The sequence below is a fragment of the Callospermophilus lateralis genome, chromosome 7 (genome assembly GCF_048772815.1).
Source record: "Callospermophilus lateralis isolate mCalLat2 chromosome 7, mCalLat2.hap1, whole genome shotgun sequence".
NCBI classification, from domain to species: Eukaryota; Metazoa; Chordata; class Mammalia; order Rodentia; family Sciuridae; genus Callospermophilus; species Callospermophilus lateralis.
In genome coordinates this window covers 127,195,828-127,221,021 of record NC_135311.1, presented here as the reverse complement: position 1 = coordinate 127,221,021, position 25,194 = coordinate 127,195,828, and the positions used below count along the sequence as shown (strand labels likewise).

At 56.4% G+C, this 25,194-nt stretch overlaps 1 protein-coding gene across 1 annotated transcript in view; it reads left to right on the top strand.

Moving 5' to 3' along the window:
• Grhl3 (grainyhead like transcription factor 3) overlaps positions 1-25,194 on the top strand; it is a 32,667-nt gene that overhangs the window by 6,848 nt on the left and 625 nt on the right. The window contains exons 2-15 of the mRNA XM_076861033.1: positions 5,253-5,439; positions 7,953-8,014; positions 9,750-10,095; positions 10,346-10,419; positions 10,800-10,953; positions 11,081-11,192; positions 12,256-12,350; positions 14,125-14,283; positions 14,817-14,892; positions 15,006-15,139; positions 16,765-16,799; positions 18,083-18,171; positions 18,906-18,991; positions 22,016-22,080. Coding sequence (XP_076717148.1) covers positions 5,253-5,439; positions 7,953-8,014; positions 9,750-10,095; positions 10,346-10,419; positions 10,800-10,953; positions 11,081-11,192; positions 12,256-12,350; positions 14,125-14,283; positions 14,817-14,892; positions 15,006-15,139; positions 16,765-16,799; positions 18,083-18,171; positions 18,906-18,991; positions 22,016-22,080 — 1,674 coding nt within the window. The remainder of the gene's footprint in view (positions 1-5,252; positions 5,440-7,952; positions 8,015-9,749; positions 10,096-10,345; positions 10,420-10,799; positions 10,954-11,080; positions 11,193-12,255; positions 12,351-14,124; positions 14,284-14,816; positions 14,893-15,005; positions 15,140-16,764; positions 16,800-18,082; positions 18,172-18,905; positions 18,992-22,015; positions 22,081-25,194) is intronic.

Here is a 25,194-nt window from a genome sequence, read left to right as displayed (position 1 = left end):
AAATCTGGGACTTGAGCTTCCTCCTCAGTGGGCTGGCCTTCCCTGAGGCAAGGTGACATGCAAAGCATCAGGCCCATTCTTGGCACACAGTAGGCGACAGCCCTGGGAGCCGTCCCAGGTTATGCCTTTGATCTTGTCTTTGCTCTCAGCTGGAAGGTCCCAGGCGCTCCCCACCCATCTCCATCCTCCCTCTTCCCCTCCACCTCCTCCTCAGCAAGCCTCCATCACTCCCCAGGGTTTGGGCAGGTCGGAAGTCCTCTGGCTTCTTTTCCTTCTGAGCCTTCTTTGCCTCTCTGATATCAACTCTTTGGTTTTGGTGGTCCTGTCTGACTGTCGATAAAGTGTCCCCTTGCTGACCCCTGTCTCCATCAGTCTTCTTTGCCTAGGACAGGGTCTGGCATGTAGCAGTTACTTGAAAAATCCTTGTTAAAATGGTGGATGGGTGCCGGGCGGGTTTATTGTTTTGGACTCTCTCCTACATCCCTTGGTGGAAAAGCAGCTAGTTGTGGAGTTCTCAGGCCAGATACCAGGTCACCTAATGTCTCTGTTGTCTATTTCCAGGTCTTTAAAGTAGGAATAATAACACGCCATGTGTGTTGGGAGGCCCCACAAGATAATGGATGTGAAAGCTGAGGCAAGGGGTTATTAGCTCTCTTTTGTCTTTGACGGGAAACCTGGTTCACAGACAGGAGGCTTGGGGGTAGTGATAACCTAAGAACCTCGGGCAGTCTCCCCTTTACTTCCATTTGGAGGTTCCAGGATGATGATGTGATGATGGCTATTATTTGCTGAGAGGTTATTCTCTGGTAGGCTCTAGGCTAAGCACATTTCTCACGTAAATGCACTTAATTCTCCTAACAACCCAAGAGATTAACTCTCCTCTAAAGTAGCCACCCTGGTGACTCGCCATTACATTACCAAGTTCTAATTTTCCTCACAGCACTTATCACCAACTAAAATTAACTCATTTACCTACTTGTTTATGGTCTGTCTTCTCCAGTTAGACGGTGAGTTCCATGGGAGCAGAGCCTTATCTATCTAGAACGGTCCCTGATGGCAGGCAGAAGCCATTCAGAAGACCCATGTCACAGATGAGGAAGTAGGCTCAGAAGGCGAAGGGGCTTACTCTAGGACAGAGTTACCACACCATGGCAGTGCTTCCCACGGGGCCACCTGGTATGCCACAGGATCTCAAGTTGGCAAGGTTGCCCAAGACTGAGCACCGCCCCACCAATCCTTTTCATCTTCTGATAGCTCAGGAGTTCCATCTTGGACACAGACACCAACGGAGAATTTGTGTAGGCCTCTAGGGAAGGTGACCTCATAAGAGAGGAGTCACCTAGTTTCCCTCTGTTATAACCCTGTCACCCTTGAATGATCCCTTCTTGGAACCCTTTCCTCAGGCATCCTGTATCAACTCCTGGGATTTTTTCCCCTCTGTCTCACCCACTGGGTCCTCAACCCAATCTTTAAGAAAACAGAACAAAGCTGGGTGTGGTGGGGCACACCTGTAATCCCAGCTACTGGGAAGGCTGAGGTAGAAGGATCACAAGTTGGAGGCCAGCCTCAGCAAGTTAGTGAGACCCTGTCTTAAAAAAAAAAAAAAGGACTGGGGATGTATCTTAGTGGTAAAGCCCCCCTGGGTTCAATCTGAGAGAGAGAGAGAGAGAGAGAGAGAGAGAGGGAGGGAGGGAGGGAGAGAAAGCACGCACATGTACATGCAAGAGAGACACAGAGAACCAAAACTTATTGGATTTCAGGATTCGACACACAATGCAATGCTAAGCTTATCCATAGTCAAGACTTTCCGGAAGCTAAATGCTTGGTGCTAGGACATGAGGTGGCTGGAGGTGTGGGCAGGCCTCAAGGCCAGGACACTAGGGTTTCAGCTTCTGGCCAGAAACTCTTCCAGTCATCGTCTCGTCTTCCTACTTAGTTCCTCCTGCCTGTGTGGGTGGAAAATTCCTTTCTGCCTTGCAGAAGAGAATTGGCTCAGTGTATTCCAGAGAGGGGAAATTTCCAGAATAGGAAAGGCATCTAGAAAGGAGACTAACAGAGAGGTTCCGAGCTGCATCTTGGAGCCCAGCAAGTCCCCGTTCAGGTGATATTGCCTGAGGTGACTCAATTTCCCTTTCTGTAGAAGGGGATGATAACTCCTGTTTTCAGAGCTACTGCTTGTGGGAGCTGAGAGGTCACGCAGATGTAGTGATCCCGCGTCTGCCTATAGTAAATGCTGAAGATATATCACCTGCTATTTATCAAGGAATCAGACTTTGGGATCCCCAGAGGGTGCACTGGAGACCCTTGTAGGCCAGGAAAGTCTCCCAGGTGATCAGAAAATACTAACAGTTTCTTTGTTTTAGGTATGATTTTATTATTGTTTCCTAAAATCTCTTTTTCAAAAAGTGTAGGAAAGTCAAACACAGTAGTATATACCTGTAATCCCGGCTCCCAGAGGCTGAGGCAGGAGGATTGCAAGTTCCAGGCCAGTCTGGGCAACTTAGCAAGATCTCATCTCAAAATAAAATTTAAAAAAGAACTTGGGGGTGGGAGGGTTGAGGTTGTGGCTCAGCAGTAGAGTGCTCGCCTAGCACATGCAGGGCCCTGGGTTCAATCCTTAACACCACAAAAAAATAATTTAAAAAAAAGGTATTGTGTCCAACTACAACTAAAAAATAAATATTAAAAAAAGGAGCTTGGGGTGTGTAGCTCAGTGGTAGAGTGCTTGCCTAGCATGCATGAGGCCCTCAGTTGGATCTCCAGTACCCCAATATATAGATATACACATACACACATAAAAAGGGACGACTGATAGCTCCTCACTCCACCCTCTTATCCTAGACCCAGTTCTGCCACTGTTTCGTGTGACCATGTCTTGTAACATTTTGCAGCCCCTTGGTGTCAAGCTGACCTGGAGTACCGCAATAGCGTGCACATATTAAGTGCCTATTATGTGCCAGGCACAGTTCTAAGCTAGTGCCCTTGATCCTCATAATCCTACACAGTGGATACTTTGTAGACTTACTTACAAATGAGAAGTGGGGCTAAGCACTTGTTGGCCAGTTGGGGAGGAGAGCTCCAGGCCACCCAGCCTTCCTCCATTTCTCCCAGGCCTGCCTGCCGAGTTTGGGAGTTCCCTTTAGCCCGGGGCTGGGCAGAGTGGGGGCAGCCACCCTGGGCTCAGTGGGTAAGTTCCTCTAACCCCAGGCCCAGGGGGCAACTAGGAGGCCTTTTCTCACTTCTCTGTCTGCAGCTCCTTGATTTATAGCAGCAGAAACTTGAGGTGTGCCTCCCTCTCCGCACTCCTAGAGCAGGAAGGTTTCTGTCATTTCTCTTTCTTGTGTGACAGCTCCTTCTGCCCCCTCACAGAGCCCTATACTTGGGGCCCCGTGAAGTGGAATGGGAGACACGGCCTTAGGTGAAGTCCGCAGAAGAGTTGACTTCCACCCCCCACCCCCGCCTGCCAGGATCTAGCCTGGGCTGCCACTTCCACCAAGCTGGAGAATGTGGGCCCCGAGTCACTGGTCACAGGTGGCTCTTGCCCACCCACCAATCAATCTGCCACAGTGCCTGAAATTTCATTACTAACGCATTTTTTCTGCTCTGGTAAAGACTGCCCTCTTGCATTGTGGCGGAGCAGTGTGGCTCAGTGGAAAGCGTGTGACATTGGTGCTGGACAAGCCTGAGTTTAAGTCCTGGTGTGTCACTGAAGGCTGGACGGTCTTGGGCATTTTCTCATCCTTGGTCTCAGGTGTCAGAGAGCCGAAGTGAAAAACTTACCTTGTAGTGTCTGGTAATGAGCAGGTCTAATGAATGTCATTATGGTCAATGGCAGCTGACGGGTTCCTGTGGCCGTAACATGGGTGAGCCCACCAGGCCCATGGATAAAGGAGGCTTTGGGGCGGTGGGCTCACCCATGTTACTTTCCCCAGCCTGGAAAGCCCGTCCTCTCACCTGCAGCCCCCTCCACATAGTCTGCTCCAAGAGGCGCTCAGCCAGGTTTGCTCGTGACTGAGAGCATATGTCCTGAGCCATTCTCAGAGTGTGGTCCCCAGGCTTTTAGCAGTAGCAGCACCAGGGAAGGTCGTCAGAAATGCAAATTCTCCATCACCTCCCCCCCCTCCCCCCCCTCCCCCCAGAGGGACTCAGAAACTCCTGAGGTTGGCCCAGCGATCTGAGTCCTTCTCCTGCAGCTCAAGTCTGAGAACACTTTCCTGTCCTACAGCACCCTTCCCTCAGAGCCTGAATCCCCTCTGGCCACTCTCTGATCGGACCCTGCACCGTGCCCGTTTAGCTTTTCTGAGTTTCAGTTTCCTCTACCAAAAATAGAAGTAATACCAGAAGCCGCCTCAGCAGGGTGGTCGTGAGAACGGGGCTAGATGATGATTCTCGAGAGGAGTCCAGCTCAGTTCCTAAACCATGACCACTGCCCGATGCAGACGAGGGGCTATTTTATCATCGTCATTCTACATTGTGTCCCCACCTCCTACATCTGCTCCCATCTGCCACTGAGCGAAGCCATCCCCAGGCCCAAGTGTCCCCAGCTAAATGTCTGCCTCCTCCTGTACCTTTTCTCAGCCCCTTTCCTTCGAGCCCTTGGGGCTTGTCTCTTGGGGACCGCGCCTTGTATTTGTGGAAGCTTCTCGGCACAGCGCCCAGGTTCTGCCTGCCTCCGTGTGCCCTAAATGTTCAGCTCCACATCCTGGCATCTGAGCAGCTGCCTGGGGACCCTACATAAAGGGTGGTCCACAGTGCCACTTCCCAAGACCATTGCTGCCTGAGGGCTTCCTTGCCCGGCCTTCTGTCATTGGCCTCGGTCCCCCGACACAGTGATCCGCAGCTTCCGTGTCTTTCACGGCCTTGAGGGCAGCAGCCTCAGAAGAACGCCTGCTGGGCTATCTGGCCATTTTCATCTTTGCAGCATGTCATTGTCACTTCCCATCTGGTTGCATCGATTGCCTCTGAAGTGTCTCCTGACGCGTGTCCTGTTGAATCCCCCCAGTCTCACAAGGTTGGCTCTGTGGCCCTCACTGCAGGGAAGGGAACGGAGGCCCCGGTCCACAGCCTCTACGGGGCAGCATTGGTGCCCATCCAGCCCCAGAGCTCGTGTCCATCCCGCTGCCCCGAGCTGCCCAGTGTGGCACAGCAGTTCCAAGTTTCCAAGGCTGGTGGCTCTCTGAGTTCCTGGGTGTTGGCCCGAGGCTGTGCACGCGGGGACCTTCCTAAGTTTGACCCTCCTCGTGCGCCTCCAGCTTCAGGTCTGTGCGGCTGCTGAAGAACGACCCAGTCACCTTTCAGAAGCTCCCCTACACCAGCGAGGACGAGGCCTGGAGGACGTACCTGGAAAACCCCTTGACAGCCGCCACAAAGGCCATGATGAGAGTCAACGGCGACGACGACAGCGTGGCAGCCCTGAGCTTCCTCTACGACTACTACATGGTACGTCGCCCCCTTCCCACTGAATGGGGGTCTGCTTTCAGGCTGTGGCAGCCACCAGCAGCAGGCCCAGCCCCTCACCCCAGGGCCTTGGTATGCGCTGTTTCCGCCTCCTGGCCCTGCCCCTTCCTCCTGGTTAAACTCCATTCTCTGCTTGGATCCTAGCTTAAATGTCACCTCCTTCTTTCATGGAGTGAGGGGTGCTTTCTTGGGTCCCCCATTCTGTACCTCCTCTGGGGCCCTCATACCCACTGGCATCCTCCCCGCCTAGCCTTAGAAACTTGCCGCCTGCTCATTCACTCCTCCATTTCCTCCATGAGACTGAGCTCCTGGTCATCACTGAGTCCCCAGCACCCTGCACAGCCTGCCACCCAGGGCACGCCAGGTGTGGGTTGACAGATGAACGCCTCGGCAGGCTCACTGCAGCTTGGCCACCCTCTGTCCTGTCCCTGGGATCGCCCCAGCCTCCCATCACCCCACCCTCCTGTTGCAGCCCCAGCACCTGGAACACTCCTTCTGTCTAATTTAGCCCACTCCCTCCTTCCTTCCTTCCTTCCTTCCTTCCTTCCGAGGAAGGCCAGCCTTCTCCTGGATGCCACTCTGCCACATCCGCTCCCTCTCCCAAGCATCTTGCTCTCCTTCCTGCCTCGCTGCCACACTGTCTTCTGTTGTTCTCTAATTATTTCCAGGGCCCTGACCTTGACTTTGAGACTGTTGGCTCCTGAGAACAGGAATTCGTCCCTCCTGTCTCTGATAAACAGGGCTCCATCCAGTTAGCAATCACAAATTTGGAACACAGGTGACACCCCCGCCACCTGTGCCAGGCATTGCCACTGGGACCCAGGCTGCATCCTCACTGAGGGAACACGGGCTGCGGCAGCTCTGGTCCAGTACTCCAGCAGCCCTGCCAGGACTGACCTAGGACAGCACACTTACCTGCTGTCCCTGGGCTGGGGGGCTGCACTAAGACACTTGCCTAGATTTGGGGATCAAGGACAAGAATAGCCAATTGTTGAGATAACTGATTCGAAACTGAACTTGGAAGATTTAGAGCCGCCTTGCACATAAGCCCTGAAACTTACTGTCCACTTCACCATAAGAAGGAAGACACATTCTCTTCATGAACTCAGAGGCCACAGGAGGGCAGGGGCATGTGGGTCCAGGTAGAAGGCCACCTCTTCTCTGACTTGGATTCTCATCCTGGAGTGATCTGGTCACCTCACTCTGCTGCTTTCCCAGAAGACTACCGTGTCCAGCCCGGGCTAGCAGGAGAGGAACGAAATGGCTACCTCAGTGTGGGGGCCGTGGCAGGAGCCAGAATTCTTAGTCTGATTCAAACCCCAACCTGTAATTTATAGGTTAAGTTTGGACCCTAAGACAAATAAAATCCAGTGCCATCTCTCTGGGGCAAGAGGCCATTCCCAGGGCCAGAACAGTGGGGCCAGGCTTTGAAGGGGATGTCTACATGTTTTTGTGTAGTATACAGTGTCTTGGCGAGATCCACCTGGGTTTGGAGCAGTCCTGTGGATAGTGAGGACATGGTCTTGCCATATGGCCAGTACCAGCTTAGAGTTCAAAACCTCGTCATGCCCCAAGCTGGCCGTGTGGCTTGGGCAACACAGTGGTAAAGGTTACCACTTCCTGCTTCTTACTGCAAGCCAGGACTTTCATACTGTCCCATGGGGTGTGATTAAGAGCCCAGGCTTTGGAGTCACTAGCCTGGCTTGGAGTCTTGGCTTTATCAGCCTTGGGGACAATGAGTTAGAATGTTCTAAGGTGTGATAATACTGTAATCATGGAAGGCCACATTTGTGCGGTCAGGCTGTGTCTGCACTAGGTGCCGTTCTGAGCACTCGCGGCCATCCCTGAAGTTACTTTTGTCACCTGTGTTTTATAGATGAGGATGTGGGGTGCAGAGGTTAAGTGCCTTGCCCAGGCCACACACGTCTAGGAATTGAACCAGGAATTCTGGATTCAGAGTCCGTGCTCCTCAGCACCAAGATGATGGAGTCTCTCTTGCCCTCACCTCATCCACGCAGTGGTGATGACATTCGATATCTCCCGGTGGGGTGAGGGTTAAATCAGAGAATAGAAGCATTTGGTACAAGGTCTAGTGAACAAGGAGTTCTCTGCTTTAAAAGCCAGTATTATTTTATTAATAAATCTTCATAACTCCTTGAAGTTGGTTTTATAAACCTACACTTGACATATGAAGCAACCATCTCAGAGAGGTGCAGTCTTTTATATAAACTTACACAGAACTTTAAGCAGTAAAGGGAGGAAGCCAGGTCTGCCTGACTCCAAGTTCAAAGCTCTCTAACTTGTAAGCCTGAGCTGCTTCTCTCTGCTCCCTGACTTGGGGACCAGACTAAATGGTGACTAGAGTTACCGCCAACCTGAAAGACCCATGAGTCTTCTCCCAGAGTTCCAGGCCAAAGCCACAGAAGCAGGTTGAGGCTCTTAACAGCTAGATCTTAGCCAAGAATCATTCATAAATCCTGCCTTTCTGCCCCCAGGGCCCCAAGGAGAAGCGGATACTGTCTTCCAGCACCGGGGGCCGAAATGACCAAGGAAAGAGGTGAGGCCGTCTCTGCCCTCCCCAGCCCTCCCCAGCCCTCCCCCACCTCAGACCCCTCTAACATGGACACACTTGCCTGTTAGGCACAGGGACACAGGGGACAGCACCCACAGTGCCTTTAGGGGCTCATGAAGGTGCTTTAATTTCTTTGACAATCAGAAGAAAAAAATTAATATACTCCAACCCACAGCATTAAACCTGCCTGTCTTCTTCCTCTTCTCGGTTTTTTTTTTTTTTTTTTTTTTTTGCAGTGCTAGAGGTTGAACCAGGGCCCTGAGCGAGCCAAGCAGGCGCTCTGTTCCCACTAAGCCAAACCCTAACCCCTGAAGCCATCTTTATGGCACTGTGATGTATAAGATCTTCCAAAATATTTTTGAAGGGGCTGGTGAAGGCGGAAGAGGCAGGGGGCTGCCCTGGGCTTTCCTGGACGTGTGTATACACACACACACACACACACACACACACACACACACCCCTGCCTGCAGGCCACTGAGCTGGTGTTTACTGAAAACAAACTTCAAAGCCCTAGCGGGAAAGCCCTGGAGGCAGCTTTTCTGTCCCTGCTCCAAACCCTCCGCCCCACAGCCTTTTTGGGGGAGGGGAGCTGCTCTGTCCTTAGTGAGGGGACAGTTGTGTTCCTTACTTCTTCCCTCTGGTTCTTTGGGCTTCTGCCTGGCATTCGTGCCTCGGGCCACCAGTGTTCCCTTCCTTGTAGACAGCAGCCATGGCCAGAGGGGCGCTGGGGGGACCTTGCCCTCTCTCTCCACTTTCTCCTTCCCGGCCAATTGGGTGACTTCTCAAAAATGACCGAGCAAGGTCTGTGCCGGGAAGCCTCGGGGCCTTTGTGCCTTCCAGAAAACCCCAGCGGAGGGCACCTCCTGGCACGCAGCAGCGTGTGGGCAGGGCCTGCTCGGCCTCCCTGGCAGCCTTTGGGGGCCTTTCTCCACACTGATTCCAGGGCTGGGTCACCGTTCAGTGGGGGGTGCTGGCCTGGCACATGTGAGGCCTTGGGTTCCATCAGCACCACATAAAAATAAATAAGTAAAATAAAGGTATTATGTCCTCTACAACTGGAATAAAAAAACTGACTCTACAAGTAAACAGTAAAAATGTCCTGTGATCCTGCACCTCTGTCCACCTTAACAATTCAGGGTACGTCCTTCCAGACCTTTCTCTAAACATCTATTTACCACACCCACAGATCCACAGCCCCCTCCCATACACAGCTCACGGGATGACTTCATACTGTTGTTTTGAAGTGGGGACATTTTTGACACAGGATATTTGACTCTGGCTAAGAAATAAATGTTAATAAATTAACAAGTCCTGTAAGTGGATAAGACATGTTCTCCCCCTCGACCCTGAGCATGTGTATGGTTCCACTCTGGGCACCTTCTTCTCATCCCTGGTGAAATCGGTCTGCCGCAGCTGCCTGCTTCTTGCAAGGCCGAAACAGTACCCGGATGCTTAGGCGCCGTGGCACACGCCTGTAGTGCTAGTGGCTCAGGAGGCTGAGGTAGGATCACAAGTTCAAGGCCAGCCTCAGCAACTGAGCAAGACCCTCAAAATAAAATAAAAAAGCCTGGGGACATAGCTCCGTGCCCCCAGGTTTGATCCCTAGCACCAAAAGAAAATTTGGATGGAAGAAGGTCAGTGTGTCAGTGTGTCACCTCCAGTCCAACCAAGGGCCCCTCCTGCCCCAGAGAACACAGCACTCACTTTGCCCCTCCCCCAGGTTCTACCACAGCATGGACTATGAGACAGACCTCACGCCCCTCGAAAGCCCCACGCATCTCATGAAATTCCTATCGGAGAACGCGCCTGGAACCCCAGAGTACCCGGATCTGCTCAAGAAGAACAGCCTGATGAGCTTGGAGGCAGCTGTGCCCAACCCTGGCAAGGCAGCTCCCCTCCCCGCCGGCCCCAGCAAGCTGGAAGTGGGCTCTGAGGACAGCTACCTTTTGCCCCCCAGCGATCTGTACGATACCGGCTCCCTCAACTCCTTGTTTGAGAGCATTCATGGGGTGCCACCCATACAGCGCTGGCAGCCAGACAGCACCTTCAAAGATGACCCTCAGGAGGTGAGATCCCTCTCCTGGGCCCCTACGGTACACCGCATATGTGCACTCACGTACGGAAGGAGATGAGAGAGTGGAAAGGTCAGAGGTTTGGAATCCAAGGAAGAAGTCCCAGAGCTGAGGCCGGGTTGCCCTGTACTGTTTTCCAAGTTGCCGACTGCACAGTCTGTACAGCTGTATGCGTGACCCTGGGCTGAGGCTCCGGAAACCTGCACATGGTCACTTACTATATCGGGATTGTGTCTCTCTGCAGTCGCTGCTCTTCCCAGATATCCTGAAAGCATCCCCGGAACCCCCGTGTGCAGAGGACTATCCTAGCCTCAAGAGGTAACGTGGCCCCTCTGGATCCTTGATCAGGGGGACAGGGGCTTGGCGGGGGGCAGGGGCTGCAGACAGCTTTACATGGTTCCCAGCACATAATCAGTGAATGGGAAAGGGGGGAGTGCGGTAAAAGGAAAGAGAACGGTCTCCTGTGCTGTCCTGGGCTGCACAGGCTCTGCTCTTCCTGCGGCTTATACCTCTCCAGCTTCTCTGGTGTTCCTCGGACCGTGGCTCACTAGGCCACCACCTAGAACCCACAACGCAGAGGCTGAGGCCCAGGGAAGCAAAGTGACTTGGAAGGTCACAGGGAGAGTCCATGAGAGCCTCGGCTCGCTGCCAGGGAGACTCCTGCGGCCTGGCCTCACCGTCCCCTCCTCCCCTTGCAGTGACTTTGAGTACACCCTGGGCTCCCCCAAAGCCATCCACATCAAGTCCGGCGAGTCGCCCATGGCCTACCTCAACAAGGGCCAGTTCTACCCTGTCACCCTGCGGACCCCGGCAGGTGGCACAGGCCTGGCCCTGTCCTCCAACAAAGTCAAGGTGCGTTGGCTTGAAGCAGCCGGGGAGGGGGCGGCCTGGGGCCAGCCGGGGCCCAGGGAGAGGCGGGTTGATCCTGGGAAGGGACCAGGCGCCTGGGGCTGGGGTGACACTGCTGCCATGCCCCCAGAGCGTGGTGATGGTCGTCTTCGACAATGAGAAGGTGCCCGTGGAGCAGCTGCGGTTCTGGAAGCACTGGCACTCCCGGCAGCCCACCGCCAAGCAGCGCGTCATCGATGTGGGTGAGCGCCCGCCGCCTCGGGCCAGCCTCCCCCCAGGCCTCCTCCTTCCCCAGTCCCTGTGACCCGTCTCCAGGCAGACCAGGTGGGGGCCCGGGAACCTGCATCTGCTGACATGAAGCAGTGGCCTCTTTTCCAGGGTGCTTTGGGATAAACAGGGCCTGGGGACTCTGCAGGGTCCCAGAGATAGGCCCTGAGATGCTGGCCTGTTTGTCCCCTACGGTGTGTCTAGGTGACATAGCGCACACCATGCAGGGCTGGCAGTGGTGGTAGACAGCTGAGGCACAGTACTGGTGGTTCTTGTTGGGGATGAGATCCTCAGGCTCTGTCAGCAGGTGACAGCCACTCTGTGTATGCCACCATGACCCCACCTGCCCTGAAATAGGGGGAGACACAGCTCCTCTTCCTGCCTGCAGGTCTGTCTCCACCCGCCCTCCCCCAGCCTGGGCCAGCTCCCCTGCATGCCTGTGGTGCCGATCTCTGCCTGGTACTGTGTAGCCTGCAGAACTTGATACAAATGGGGCACAGTTCAGCGACTTATCCGAGAGGCTGGGTGGCAGGGGAATTGGGAGCATGGGTCACAGAGCCAGACAGATCTGAACTTTGCCTTTTATTAGCTGTGTGACCTTCGCCAAGTAGCCAAACCACTCTGAGCTCCATTTTCCTCCTGTATAAACTGAATAAGCCCAGTGGAGTTGTGAGGATTACCGGAGGGCCTGCCAGGTCTAGGTGTTCAAGAAATGGTCGTTGCCAGTATTACTACGTTCACGACCACTGTTACTACCGTTGTTACTGCTGTCACTACTATATCACCTGTCACTTCTCCTGGGAGACCTCCTGCTTACTAACCCCGATGGAAAGGACAACCTCCACCAGGCGACAGGGGCCGTGGGGTTCCCTCTGGGCTTTGGCAGATCTGTCCCCCAGGCTGGACTTGCCCTCCAGTCTGTAACCCGGGCCCAGTGTTCCTCCTTCCTCCTGGACTGAGGCCCGGCTCCAGCTCGCCCCTGCCTGGTGCCCCACGTCCCTTCCCTCCTGACGCTCCTCCCGGCTCCTGTGGTTTCAGCTGACTGCAAAGAGAACTTCAACACTGTGCAGCACATCGAGGAGGTGGCCTACAACGCCCTGTCCTTCATGTGGAATGTCACCGAGGAGGCCAAGGTCAGTGGGGGTAGGGTGGGGTGGCCAGGGCTGCCCAGAGTCCCCCTCCTGGGGAGACGCTTGCCTGTACGTCGGACTGGGGCATGTGCTCTGAGGCGGCTCCCACGTTGAGGCAGGATCCAGAGTGCTCAGGAGCTGGGACTCCAGCCACAGGCGGGGTCTGCCCAGTCCTGCCTCCTGCCCCTCCGTGCAACTTTGCCTCTCCAGGCCTCGGCAGGTCTTACCGAGGGTCGGGCGAGGCAGGTGAGGGGTGGAACACAGGCTTGGCTCACAAAGGTGGCTATCGCCATTTATCCGGTTCCCACGTACCAGATGGGAAGCCTGAGCTTGTGCGAGGTCACACAGTGAGCCAGCTTGCAGGGACACACTTGGAAGTCTGGGAGCTGAGGGCTCAACTCCGGGTTGGCTCTCTGCTCTCAGTTGGTAAGATGGGAAGGATGATCCACTGCCCAGGAGTGGTTGAGGGTCTCCCCAGCCGCAGAGGTCCCGCCAGCCTCCGTGTGCTTATGGGCCTGTATGAATCGCTTCTGCCCGGGGAGCTGGAGGAGGCAGGGGTACTACTCTGGGTCAACCTCTTGCTGGAGCAGGCTGGCCTCGCCCACCAGGGCTGGGTCATCTCAAAGGTTTCTGGCCCTGGTGGGCTGGGGAGCTAAGCAGGGACAGACAGGGGTGAAGGCGCTCCAAGGCACAGGGAGGCCAGCGGCAGGGATTATTATTATTCAAACAGCCAGGGGCTAGAGGAGGAGCTGGGCCTCCAGTTCAGGGAGGGGGGAAAGTTTCGTGGGAAGGGAGCGGTGGGTTTCGATGGGGACTTTCTCACAGCCTCTAGGGCCCCAGGCTTGGGTCTTTCTCAGGTGTGAGCAGGAGCTGGGTGGGGGCTGCATTAGGCCTGAGCTGGCTGAGGGGGAGGTATGCCCGGCATGTGCCTGAGGGCCTGGCCCCCACAGAGGGACAAAGGAGGTCTGCTTCAGCACCCCACCTAAACCCCCTACTCAGGTCAGGGGCATTTCCAAGGACAGTGTCCCAAAGAACAGGGACCAGCCTGGGATGGGGTGTGGCCTTGAGCCCGTGGAAAGGTTAGACAGTCACCAGCCACAGTCAGCCGGGGCTCACCCCGCTGAGACCGACCCCAGGCTGCCCTCAATAGGGTATAGCCTTAGCCACACAAGAAAGGTTCAGCGTGGACACTGAGGCTCAGGGAGGTCACAGGATCTGTCAAAGCCACAAGGCTCATGAGTGGCAGGTCCAGCTTCCCACCACAGATCTGGTGGCTCATTTTTCCTGATTCCCTGAGGGAGTGTGGGGAGCTTCTGTCCCTGAGACTCCAGGGCTATAAGGTGCAGGTGACAGGGGCCCAGGTTAGTGGGTGGGGTATGCGTAGAGGGAACCTTTTGCTGGAGGGTCCAGCAGTGGCTGGAACTGCCTATTAGGCGTGGAAGGGGGCTGTGTCTCACCCGATGTGTCCCTAGGCCAGCAGAAAAGTAGTGTCCTGTCCCTCAGTTGCAGCAAGATGAGGTTCTTAGATTTCAGTCTCTCAAGGACCATTGATGGGGGCTGTCCTTGTCGGGCTAGTGGGAGCACCCGCCCAGTGGTGAGGGGCCTGGGCCTTGAATCTGTCTGCAGACCCCACCTCACCACCTGCGGTCTGTGTTGCTTTGGGAAAGTTGCACCGCCTCTCTGAGCATCAGTTTCCCATCCCTGGGCACACAGAAGCCCCAACCGACAGGGCCGGAGACCTGAGCAGGCCACTGACCCGGCTCCCCATTCTGTACAGATTTTCATTGGCGTCAACTGCCTGAGCACAGACTTCTCCTCGCAGAAGGGGGTGAAGGGTGTCCCCTTGAACTTGCAAATTGACACCTACGACTGTGGCTCGGGCACTGAGCGCCTGGTGCACCGTGCAGTCTGCCAGATCAAGATCTTCTGCGACAAGGTGGGTGGTGGGCCACCCTCGCTGGGTCCTGGGAGGGACGAGGCCCCACCAGGCAGCCCCCTGGCTTCTCTAGATATGTCTGTTGCCCTGTCTCCCCCCTGATGTCCTCTGATGTCCTGCCGGTGTCTGTTCCCTGCGCGTCCTCCTGTCTCTGCAGCTGTGTCCCCTCTCACTGGGGCCTCTGTAAACCTCACTCCATGACTTCGTTCCTCTGTGTCTTTCTGTGTGCCTCTCTCATCTCTCCATTCCTGGGTCCTCTCTCCTCCCCTCCCCCGCCCTGTTTAACGCCCTCTCTCCCTCCCTCTGCCGGGGCTCTCTCAGTGTCCTCCTTCCCGCCCTTTCCCCCTCTCACGGCCTGTGCTGACCCCGGGCAGGCAGGACCAGGCTGGGCCAGATGCTGGTACCTTCTCATTTTCTGGTGTCACTGTGGGGACCAAAAGCTGGGCCCCTATTTAAGATGCAAAATGTGAAGCAGCAGCTGTGACACGGCCAGCCCCTCCAAGGCCCTTGGTGACCCCCTTTCCCCCACCCAGGGAGCTGAGAGGAAGATGCGGGATGATGAGCGGAAGCAGTTCCGCAGGAAGGTCAAGTGCCCCGACTCCAGCAGTGGTCAGTGGGGATGAACCGGGGGCTGGCTGGGCTGTGCGGGGTGAAGGGGAGAAGGAGGCCAGAGGGGGACCTGTGTAGAGGGACCTCAGGCCCACGGCTTCCTTTCCCACCAGGCATCAAGGGCTGCCTGCTGTCGGGCTTCAGGGGCAACGAGACCACCTACCTGCGGCCTGAGGCCGACCTGGAGACCCCGCCGGTGCTGTTCATCCCCAACGTCCACTTCTCCAGCCTGCAGCGCTCTGCAGGGGTGAGGGCAGGGTCCTGGTTGGGAAGGGGGTGCCAAGAGGAGCCTGGTCCCTTGTTGGGGCCTGCCTTAGCCAGGCCAGTAGACAGCAGCCAGCCACTCACCAGTACTGGCCAATTTAGATGTTTCTAGGTCCTGATTTTAAATAATCAGTCTTCATTTATTGAGTCCTAGGGGATTAAAAACAAAATGACATGTGTCCCTGTCAGTGACCTATTCCATCCAAGAGTAGAATGTTGGTGAGGAAATGGACTTTGGTGTTCATCAGAACGTTTGTGCCTGGGACACACAGGGAGGTCTCTGATATCTAAGCCCAGGTCCCAGTATGGCCACACTGAAGCTGGCTGCGGGGTGACAGTGCAGCATCCCTCTGTATGCAGCAGGCTCTGTGTTACGTGCACACATTACCCACCTGCCTTCGCCCTGACCTAGGAGCTGTGGACCCCAAATGGAGGCACAGGGAAGTTGAGAAACCTCCCCAAATCACACAGCTAGAAAGGGGCAGAGCCAGAATTGGACCCAGAAGCCTGATTCCGGGATCCGTGCCCTTGGCTACTGTGCTTGGCTACTGTCAAGCCAGGGGAGCCACTTCTGAGCACCTGGAGCGAGCTGGCCCAGCGCTTGGCCACGTTACCCGGCTCCCGACCCAGCTGTCCTTGAGGGAAACTGTTCACCCCCTTTCTCAGACAGGGCATAGCGTGAGTCAGTAGTGGAGTCAAGGCCCTCCAGCCTGTCCCCAGGTCTGGTTCGCACCTAGCACTCCGACAGCTTCCCTCTGTGGAGGGCACGCGCCCCAGTTTCGGTGGGAGTGTCTCAGAAACGGCCGTGGTGGCCAAGGTGGGTTTGGTGTGTTGACTTAGGACAAGGAGACAGACCTGGGAGCTGAAAAGAGCTGCCAGCACCGATGTGGCCCTGGCACACTGAAAGCTGTTCTGCACCCCTGTCCTCCCTGCTCTGCCCTGGTAGCAGCACCAAGGCCTCCACGGCCCAGGTGGCTGCCTCGACTGTTCTCTCTCGATTCCTCTGGCCAACCAGCCCCACGCAGGGAGATGACCACTAGGGATTAATGTCGACAGCTAATCCATGGGGAAGTGGGAGGGACCCGCCCCTGCACACATGAGACTGGGTGGCCCAGGGAAACAGCAAGCAGAGACCCTGAGCCGCCCGAGCCTGCCCCTTGCTGGCTGTGCAACCCCAGGGGCTCTGCCCTCTGCAGCCTGGTCTCACAGGACCTCAAAGGGTGATGGCCACCAGACAGCACCATAGGAGTAGCAGTGCCACAGTGGCGCACACAGGGTCTCGTCCCCCCACCACGCCCCGGCTTCCCCTGCCCAGTTCCCAGCCGAGGCTCCCAGCCCCTGGGCACGCTGTCTGGGGTGGGCACGCTGATCTGCCAACCATTGCTTTCCTACCACCCTGTGTCTGTAGGTCCCCAACTCAGCAGCTTGGGCTAGGTGACTCCTTCCGATGGGGATTCAGCCCCCTTAGGGGACTCATCTGAACAGAGCCCTGGAATCACGTTGAAACACCACCCTCCCCACAGGCAGTTTTCCTGCTGAAAAGCCTCGGGGCGAGGCTCCTCTCAGTTTCCTGCTTGTAATCAAAATGTCTCTTTCTCCTCATTGCAGGCGGTCACCTCAGCAGGACACGGCAGCTCCAACAGGTATGGAAGAAGCAGCCAGGGCTCCCTGTCCCCTCACGCTGACCTGGCCAGGGCTCCCTGTCCCCCTTGCACTGCCCTGGTCGGGGCTCCCTGTCCCCTCACACTGACCCAGCCAGGGCTCCCTGTCCCCTCGCACTGCCCCGGCCAGGGCCTGGGGCCAGAAGAAGGGACTGTAAAACTCGGTCCCAGCCCCCAAGCTCGACTCACTCTCCCTTCTCACTGAAACTGCCTGGTTTTTATAGGTTTGTTTTATATGAAAAGTTGGCGAATCTCTGGCGAAGACACCTGCTTATAAAAGGGAAAGAAAAGGCTGGGGGTGGGGTGCAGATTCGGAAAGTGCAGAGGGCTTGTGCGGGAGGACATGGCCCTGGCCTGTCCCGCCCTCTCCCTCAGCACACCCCAGAGGCCCCAGCACACTGTCTTTCCCTGTGGGCCACAGTGTTTGTGCCTTCGTGCAAACCTGAGCCTCCCTAAGTCCTAGCCCACAGATCGTCAGAGGAGGGGGACAGCCGTGGGGGAGGCAAGCAGGGAGGGCACGGAACCTTCTGAAACACCAAGGGCTTCATGCAGATCACATGTTATCACCAGGCCCCTCCCCGCACCCAGACCCACTGTCCACACGCTGCTTTCCCCCAGTCCCTGCCCTCAAGCATTCCCACTAGGCTACTGCTCTCCTGTGCAGACCGTGGAACCGAGGCCGGGAGGGGAGGGGCGAACCGGTGGTCCCTCGGCTGTCCAGTAGCAGAGGCAGGACGGGAACCCAGTCTGTCCTGCTCCGAGACCCACAATCCTCCTCCTCCCACAGCCTCAGCCCAGCCTGATACTTTCCAAGGGACCAAGGCTGATGACGGCCATCGTCCCCTCTGACTGCGGCCTTCACGCCACATGGGGGGAGAGCAGTGTGCGCTGTCTCTGTGGGCAGCTTCACGTGGGGCTGTTACTTTTTTTTTAGGACACGATACCTTTATTTTATTTAGTTATTTTTATGTGGTGCTGAGGGTCGGACCCAGCACCTCACACATGCTGGGTGAGCACTCTACGGCTGAGCCACAACCCAGGCCCTGTCATTTGTACTTTCTCGTCACCTCACGTTAGAGATGGGGTCACCCTGAGCTAAGGAACTCGTCCCAGGGCCCAGAGCCCGTGTGAGGGAGCTAGACTGGAACCCAGGCCGTGCAGCTGCACACCTGCCTGGTCACCTGCTTTCCACCCCTTCCTGCGGTCTTCCCCACGTTAGGGACCCTGGAGCCCAGCAGGTGCTCACCACCCTCCCATCCCCACAGGCTGCCCCTGAAGCGCACCTGCTCGCCCTTTGCGGAGGAGTTTGAGCCTCTCCCTTCCAAGCAAGCCAAGGAAGATGACCTTCAGAGAGGTAGCCCGCCGCCCTCTGTGTCCCAGCACTCACCAGGCCCCACCCACAAGGCCTCCTGGGGAGGGCAGGGGTCTCTACACCTTGGAGCTGGACTTGGGCCAAGGCTTGTGGGGGCAGGGGCTCCCTAGGTGTTGGAGAGATGGCCAGGGCTGCAGGGCATCTGCCTGCTGTCCCCCTGGGTGTCTAGAGCACCTGTTCTTTTTTGATGCTGGAGGAGACCCACACTTTCTCCAAGGGGTGGGGGCTGGGTGGGTTTCTGTTTCTGCTTTTCTAGCTTTGCCACTCTAAATCTAGGACACCTGTGTGTGGTGGGAGGTGAGGCTGGCCCAGGCCTTAGGGGCTATGGCTGACCACCAGGAAGAACTCCCAGCAGCTGAGACCCACGGCTTCGCATACCCTTGACCTGAGCTGAGCAATGCACTTAGTGCTTCTAAACGTCGTCAGTCATTCCCACAGCTCTGAAGTTGGGGAAGGGCCCCCATTTTGCTGACCAATAAATTAAGGCTCAGAGATGTTAAAATCACTTCTTCAGGGTCACCAGAGCAGGCATTGAAATGGGCCAAAATCAGGGCCGTCTAAGTCAGTGTGTTTCCGGGCTGTGTTTCCTCAGCCCCCGCAGTGGAAACTGACCTTAATGTTAAAGTAATATTTCCAAGACCCCCACCTCTAAGGGCCCCCAGGCTTGCTGCCCTGTTGCCCTTGTCACAGTTCTGAGAGCCACCCTCTGTTTTCAGTGTTGTTGTACGTACGGAGGGAGACCGAGGAGGTGTTTGACGCCCTCATGCTGAAGACCCCGGACCTGCAGGGGCTGAGGAATGCGGTAAGACGCTGGGGGTCCGCACCCTGGCCAGAGCCTGGTGGGCCCCAAGCCCACCCTGTCCCAGGAGGCCCACTTCCCGCAGGCAGTCTCTGGGAAGGGATGGCTGGGAACCTGGGCTTTCTGGTGGCCTACCGTCCCACCGGTGGGGGGCCTGCTGTGGGGGTGTGCGTGATGTTATCTCCCAGCCAGAACCCTGGCTCCACCCTGGGAGTCGCACACACCATAAATCCTCCTTAATCTGATGGCTGCTGTCTGACAGGCCAGGGCTTTTGTTGGTTTTGCAAACCTGTTTCTGTTTTAATGGGAATGAAACCCCAAAGGCCAGGCCCAGAGACACTCTTTCTTTCCTCTCCCAGGGCCTCATTCCTCCTGCTTGCGGTTGGCTGGGGAGCTGGCTGAGGTGGCCAAGGGTGGGACCTGGGCAAGGAGACCTCCCCAGCCCCCACCGCCAGAGAGCAGGCCACAGCCCGGCCCTGAGCAAGACGGAGGGCCAGCTCCCTGCCCAGCCGAGAGCCCAGCAAACTCAGGCTCCTCCAGGGCAGCCGTGCCCGGAGGCTGAGCCCCTCAGCGGGAGGGGAAAAATGAATTAACTTGTCACTTGGCTCCCTCCTGTGAGAGCCCCCGGGTGCCGGTCACCGTGTGGGCAGGCTGCACCAGCCGCCCCTGGCATCCTCTAACCACTGGGAAGCCGTATTGGCAGCACCTTCTCAGGTCCCGTGAGGAAGCAGCTCCAGAGGTCAGGGGACTTGCCAGGGTTGCCTGGCGAAGCACCAGGGCTACCCTCCAGTCCAAGCATCTCCATTCCACTGTCCTGTTCTATGTATTGCTGGCCTGCTCCATCATACCCAGGAAGTTGGGCTCACACAAGGCCATTAATGACACTCCAGTGTAGACTCCTAATCCGTGTTTGCACGGTACCTTAAAGGGCCAACTTCCCATCCGGAGCTTGAGCTCTCTTTCCAACAGGTCCTCTGAGGGCGTCCACTTTGGACCTCGATACCTCAGGGGATGGGGAGCTCACTACCTTTTGAGGTAGCTCATGCTGTCTTTGTGCAAGTTTTTCAACTTATGTTTAGAAAGTTTAGAGTTCTTCTTTAGAGTCTCCCTGGTACTTCTGGCTATATCGCCATTAAAACAAATAGTCTGAGGGCTTTTCTGGTGTGGAAGGGTGGCTGTCAAGAGTAACGGGGAGCAGCTCAGGAGGCTGAGGCAGGAGGATTGCAAGTTCAAAGCCAGCCTCAGCAAAAGTGAGGATGCTGTCTGTCTCTAAATAAAATACAAGGTAGGACCAGTGGCTCAGTGGCTGTCCCCCTCAATCCCTGGTACAAAAAAAAAAAAAAAAAAAAAAGAGTAACTGGGGATCTGAGTGTGGTGGTGTACTCCTGTAATTATAGAGGAGCCTGAGACAGGAAGAGTCCAAGTTCAAGGCCAGCCTGGGCAAGTAGAAAGATCCTATCTGAAAATTAAAAAAAAAAAAAAATTAAAAGGGTTGGGGTTATAGCTCCGTGGTAGAGCGCCCCTGGGTTCAATCCCCCAGGACTGTCCCTCAAAGAGGAAGAGTAGTGAAGAGCTGAGCCCAGATCATCTTCCTAAGATGCCCCGAGGGGCCGAGCTCCCCCTGGTCCTGACCTGAGCCTTGCTGCTCAAGGCGGCCAGTTCCACTGAACACAGGCGCATCCCTGAGTGCACGGGCACCCGGCTGCTCCTTTATGTGAATGTCGTGGGTGGACACTCTCTGTGGACACCTTTTACTGCACGTTACTTCTTCACTTTACTAATGAGGAAACCGAGGCTCAGGGAAGAAAGGGAGCTATTCAACATTCTGAACGCCAGGAGGCAGAGCTGGGTCTGGACTGGATCTATTTGCCAAGAGGAAACCTTGGGAGCTCTGGGGAGACGTGGGGGCGTGGGTGCAGGAGCTCCACAGGCCTCGGAGCACAGCTTCCTGTCTGGAGAGCAAGCAGTGACACTAGGGATGTGGCGGGGCCAGCTGACCTGGTTCCAGGCCTCCGTGCCTGGCTGCCTGTCTGGGGGCTCACAGGCACACACTCCCAGCTGAGCTCACAGTTCCTGCCCAGAGCGGGGAAGTTTCAGGTTCCCCCCCTCAGCACGGCAAGGCGCACCCCACCTCCCTCCTTCTAAAGTGGGGCTGTGGCCACTTACGCAGGCGTTGCTGGGTGCGGGGAGCCGTCCTCAGTGTCTTACCCAGATTGACTCAGTTCTTCCAGCCACCCTCGGAGGTGCACTCTACTGTCCCCATGTGCAGTTTGCACAGGGCCACTGTTTAGTCAGCTTTCCTGCTGCTGTGACCCACGGATCTGAGAAGAGCCTTTAGAGGATGAAAAGCTTATCTGGGGGCTCCCAGTTTCAGGGTCTCGGTTCACAGAAGGCTGGCTCCATTCCTCAGGGCTCCAGGTGGAGCAGAATGGAAGCTGGGAATGTGATGGCAGGAAGCAGACAGACTCCACTCATCTCCCGAAATACACACCCCAAAGCCCACCCCAGGGACCACCTCCTCCAGCCACACCCAGCCAGCCTAGTCACCACTCCGTGAATCCCGTCAGGGGATCAATTCACTGATTGGACTGAGGCTCTTGTAACCCATCATCTTACCTCTGAGCCTTCTTGCATTATCTCACACATGAGCTTTGGGGGGACCCTCACATCCAAACCGTAACAGCCACCCAGCTGGTGAATGGTGCACCCTGAACACTGGACCATCCATGTGTCTGCACTAGGCAGGAGGTAAGGGCAACGGGAGATGCTCATTAGGAAGGCTCATCCTATGATGAGAAGTTTAAACCCTATGTGAATACGAAATTGTCCATACACATGGGAAGCGTAGGCCAAGGTGTGAACGGTGTTCATCTCCGGGAAATAGGACGATGGATGCTTTTAATTTTCTTCATATTTTCCATACATATATAAAATTTACAATCAGCATGTGAAAAACAATGGTGTTTAGAAGACTCGTGTAAACCTGGGTTGGGCAGCAGGCATGAATCCCCTGCCTTTCTCTTCCAGATCTCTGAGAAGTACGGGTTCCCCGAAGAGAACATTTACAAAGTCTACAAGAAGTGCAAGCGGGGGTGAGTGCCCACTGCGGCCCCCACGCTGGCTGCTCAGTGTGAGGAGACTTCATACCTGGCCTCTGTGGAGAGGCTGGGGGATGGGGGACAAGCAGAGGGAGACCAGTGACCTGGTCACTAGTGGGAGGGAGGGGATGGGGAGGAGGAGGGTCTTCGTCCACGACCTCCTGGGGTATAGGGGGAGTACTGAGTTATACGTCAGAAGACCCAAGTTCAAATCCCAAGGCCACTGAATGACCAAGTATTTGATTATGGTAATAATGATTTCAGTGGCCACCAGTCACTGGGCCACCTCCTGTGTGTCATTGTGGGCTGAGCATATTTCATTTAACCCTCACAGCTGCACGAGGAGTGCGACAGACAGGGAAACTGAGGCTCAGAGGTGATGAGCAATGTTCAGGGAATGGAGGCCCAGAGGGAGGACGGCCTAGCACAGTTGCTGCAGATAGCCGGGGCAGGACAGCGCAGCTGGCCCTGATCCTGCAGAGGGAGCTGTGACTGGGAGCTGTGTGGAGGGAGCCCAGCCAGGGATGCTCCCGGGGCCCCTCCACCTCACCTGCAGGCTGGACTAGGTAGAGGGAGAGCAGCTCTGGCCCCCAAGGAGGGGGCTGGGCAGAGCCTGTGCACCTACCAGAGGCTCCTGGGGATCACAGTGCCCTTTGTCCAGCAGACCCCTTGGTTTCCAGAAGGTTCTGGACTCCTAGGCTTCAGTCGCCTGGTCAGAGCTGGGGAGCTGGGCCTCTGCCACCCTTCCTGACCAAGTCACTTCACCAGCCCAGCAGGGGAAGTGAGGAATTGTCACTGCTTTATTTCCAACCCAGAGGACCCAGGAGCAGGGCCCTCTGCCCACAGCTCAGGCCTGACCCCGCTGCCTGGGCAGTCTGACTTCAGGGGCTCTTCTGAGTAGCCCCGGGTGGCGCTGCCCTGTGGCTGCTGTCTGTGGGTGTTCCTTTTCAAGACCGTGCAGAGAGGCCTCCTCTAAGCAGGCCCAGCCTCCCACGAAGGCTGCGGTTGGGGGAAGGTCTCTGTCCCTGGCTCTGGGAAGGCGCCCGTTTGGTTTGGGTTGTAGAAGTGACCCGCGGGCTTTTGCACGTGTGTTTTTATTTTCCCCAAAGTTTCGGTTTCAAACTGAGTCTTTCACGCTCTCTGGAGCCGAATCTACTTCGTGGCTCAGTTTTGCCCAGACAAGCCCAGCCCCACGTCCCCCAGGGCCACTCCCATGTCCCCTGCTCCAGCCCCACCTGTGCTGGGCTCCCCCACATGACCCACCCTAGGGGCCACCTGTATAGGAGGGGAAGGCGGTGGCCACGGGGATGCCCACCCCTGCTCCACTGGCTGGGTCCTCAGAGGCTTTCCCGTAAGCCCAGGCAACCGTGTCAACCCTAATTATAATCACTTCCGTCGGCAGAGCCCTTCTTGCAGACGGGCACTGGGCTAAATAATGTCCGGGCGTCGTGTGGGCCCTTTGAGCTTAGTGGTATTATCTCTATTTCCACAGATGAGGAAACTGAGGTCCCAGACAGGTAGTTACAAGATCAACTGCAGGGGATCCCCACCTGCCTAAAGCCGTGCATGAGCCCCCTCCCCATTTTATCTCTCTTCCTCCATGTCCCTCTGACTGCTAGGTCATGTGCAATAGGGCTGTGGCTGGGCTGCCTGGGGCATCCCTCCGTGGCCCTGCAGAGGCAGCCCACACCCACCCACCAGGCTTTCTGAGACCTCAGCCCTAGGGTGGTCTGAAATGTCTAAACGAGAATGTTCCCCAAAACACCTTTGGGGAGAGGAGGCCGGGCACATCTGTGGTCCCCCTTGGGGTCCTTGAGGATGAGAAGTCCTAAGCGGGCTGCTCACCTCTTGCAAACCCTCGGGAGGCCCAGTGCAGAGGTAGATAGGATCGCTTACAGCACCGCTGAGTGCCTGAAAGATGAACAGATACACTGCTTTTGCTGGCAGCTGGCCAGGGGTTGAACTTGACCCACGGCAGAAGGCAGCTGGAAGCTGGGAAGTAACCAGAGGCCCGCACTCAGTGACAGCGGTCCCTGACAAGCCCTGCCACTCGGGACCCACTTGTCATCGTCCTGAGAGGGGAGGGCGTGATCCCTGGTGACGGAAGGCCCTGCTGGGTGGAGGGAGTCAGTGTTCAGGTCGTAGGACGGGAGGCACCTACATGGTGCCCGGCACCTGCCGCACCACTGTGGGAAAGGCCACCCAGCGCCCACCCCCTGGGCAGCCCTCGTCTCCTCTGGCCTGTTCCCAGCCTCCAGCCCCCAGACAAGATCCCTCTGTGAAATGCAGAAACTCCAGGCAGGACCCAAGGAGGGGAATCCTGAAACTCAACACTGGGGCCAGCACCCAGGCCGCACAGGCAGGGCCTCGCCCTGGAAGAAGCAGCCGGCAGGCTGGTGCTGGCAGGGACAGCTGGACGCAGGCTGTGACCCTCACGCTGTCCTCACTGCGGTCCCTCTCTTGAGTAGCCCTTGTGAGAGCAGACTGTCCGCTCTGCCCCGGGAGGGTCAGCTCACCCCTGAGCTCCCCCTTCACCCAGAGTTTGTTTTCCTCATATCTGCCACTTCCCAGCCTGGATCTGTGGGGCTCCACCCCTGTGGGAACCGAGGTCTAGATTCGGATCCCAGCTCTGCCGTCTCCTAACCGTGTGACCATGGGCAGATCACTGTGTCACTGAACCTCAGCTTCCTCACCTGTGAACTGGAGTAACAGCTGTGGGGACTCCTCCTCCCAGCCTGTGAGATCCTGCACTCCTGGCAGACAGGGTGACCATCCGATTCATCTCCACGTGGCCCTGGTGTTGGAGGGAGGCACATACTCAGCAAATGCTGGAGATGATAAGGGCAGATAGACAGGAGGTGACAGTTTGGTCTTTGTCAGGCTGGCCAGATCCTTGCCTGGAGAGTTAGTCCTGGGGTTTCAGCTTCAGGGGATAACACCAAGCCAGGGTCTGGGTGGCATCTGCCTCCTGTGTGGCTGGCATACCTGAGTGGCACATCAGTCACAGCCTCCTGTTGAACCCAAACTGCCACACCTCCTGACTTAAACTCCCTGTGTGTCCCTGAGGTTACTTGGTGACCAGGGGAGCACTGTCTCCCCCAGATCTGC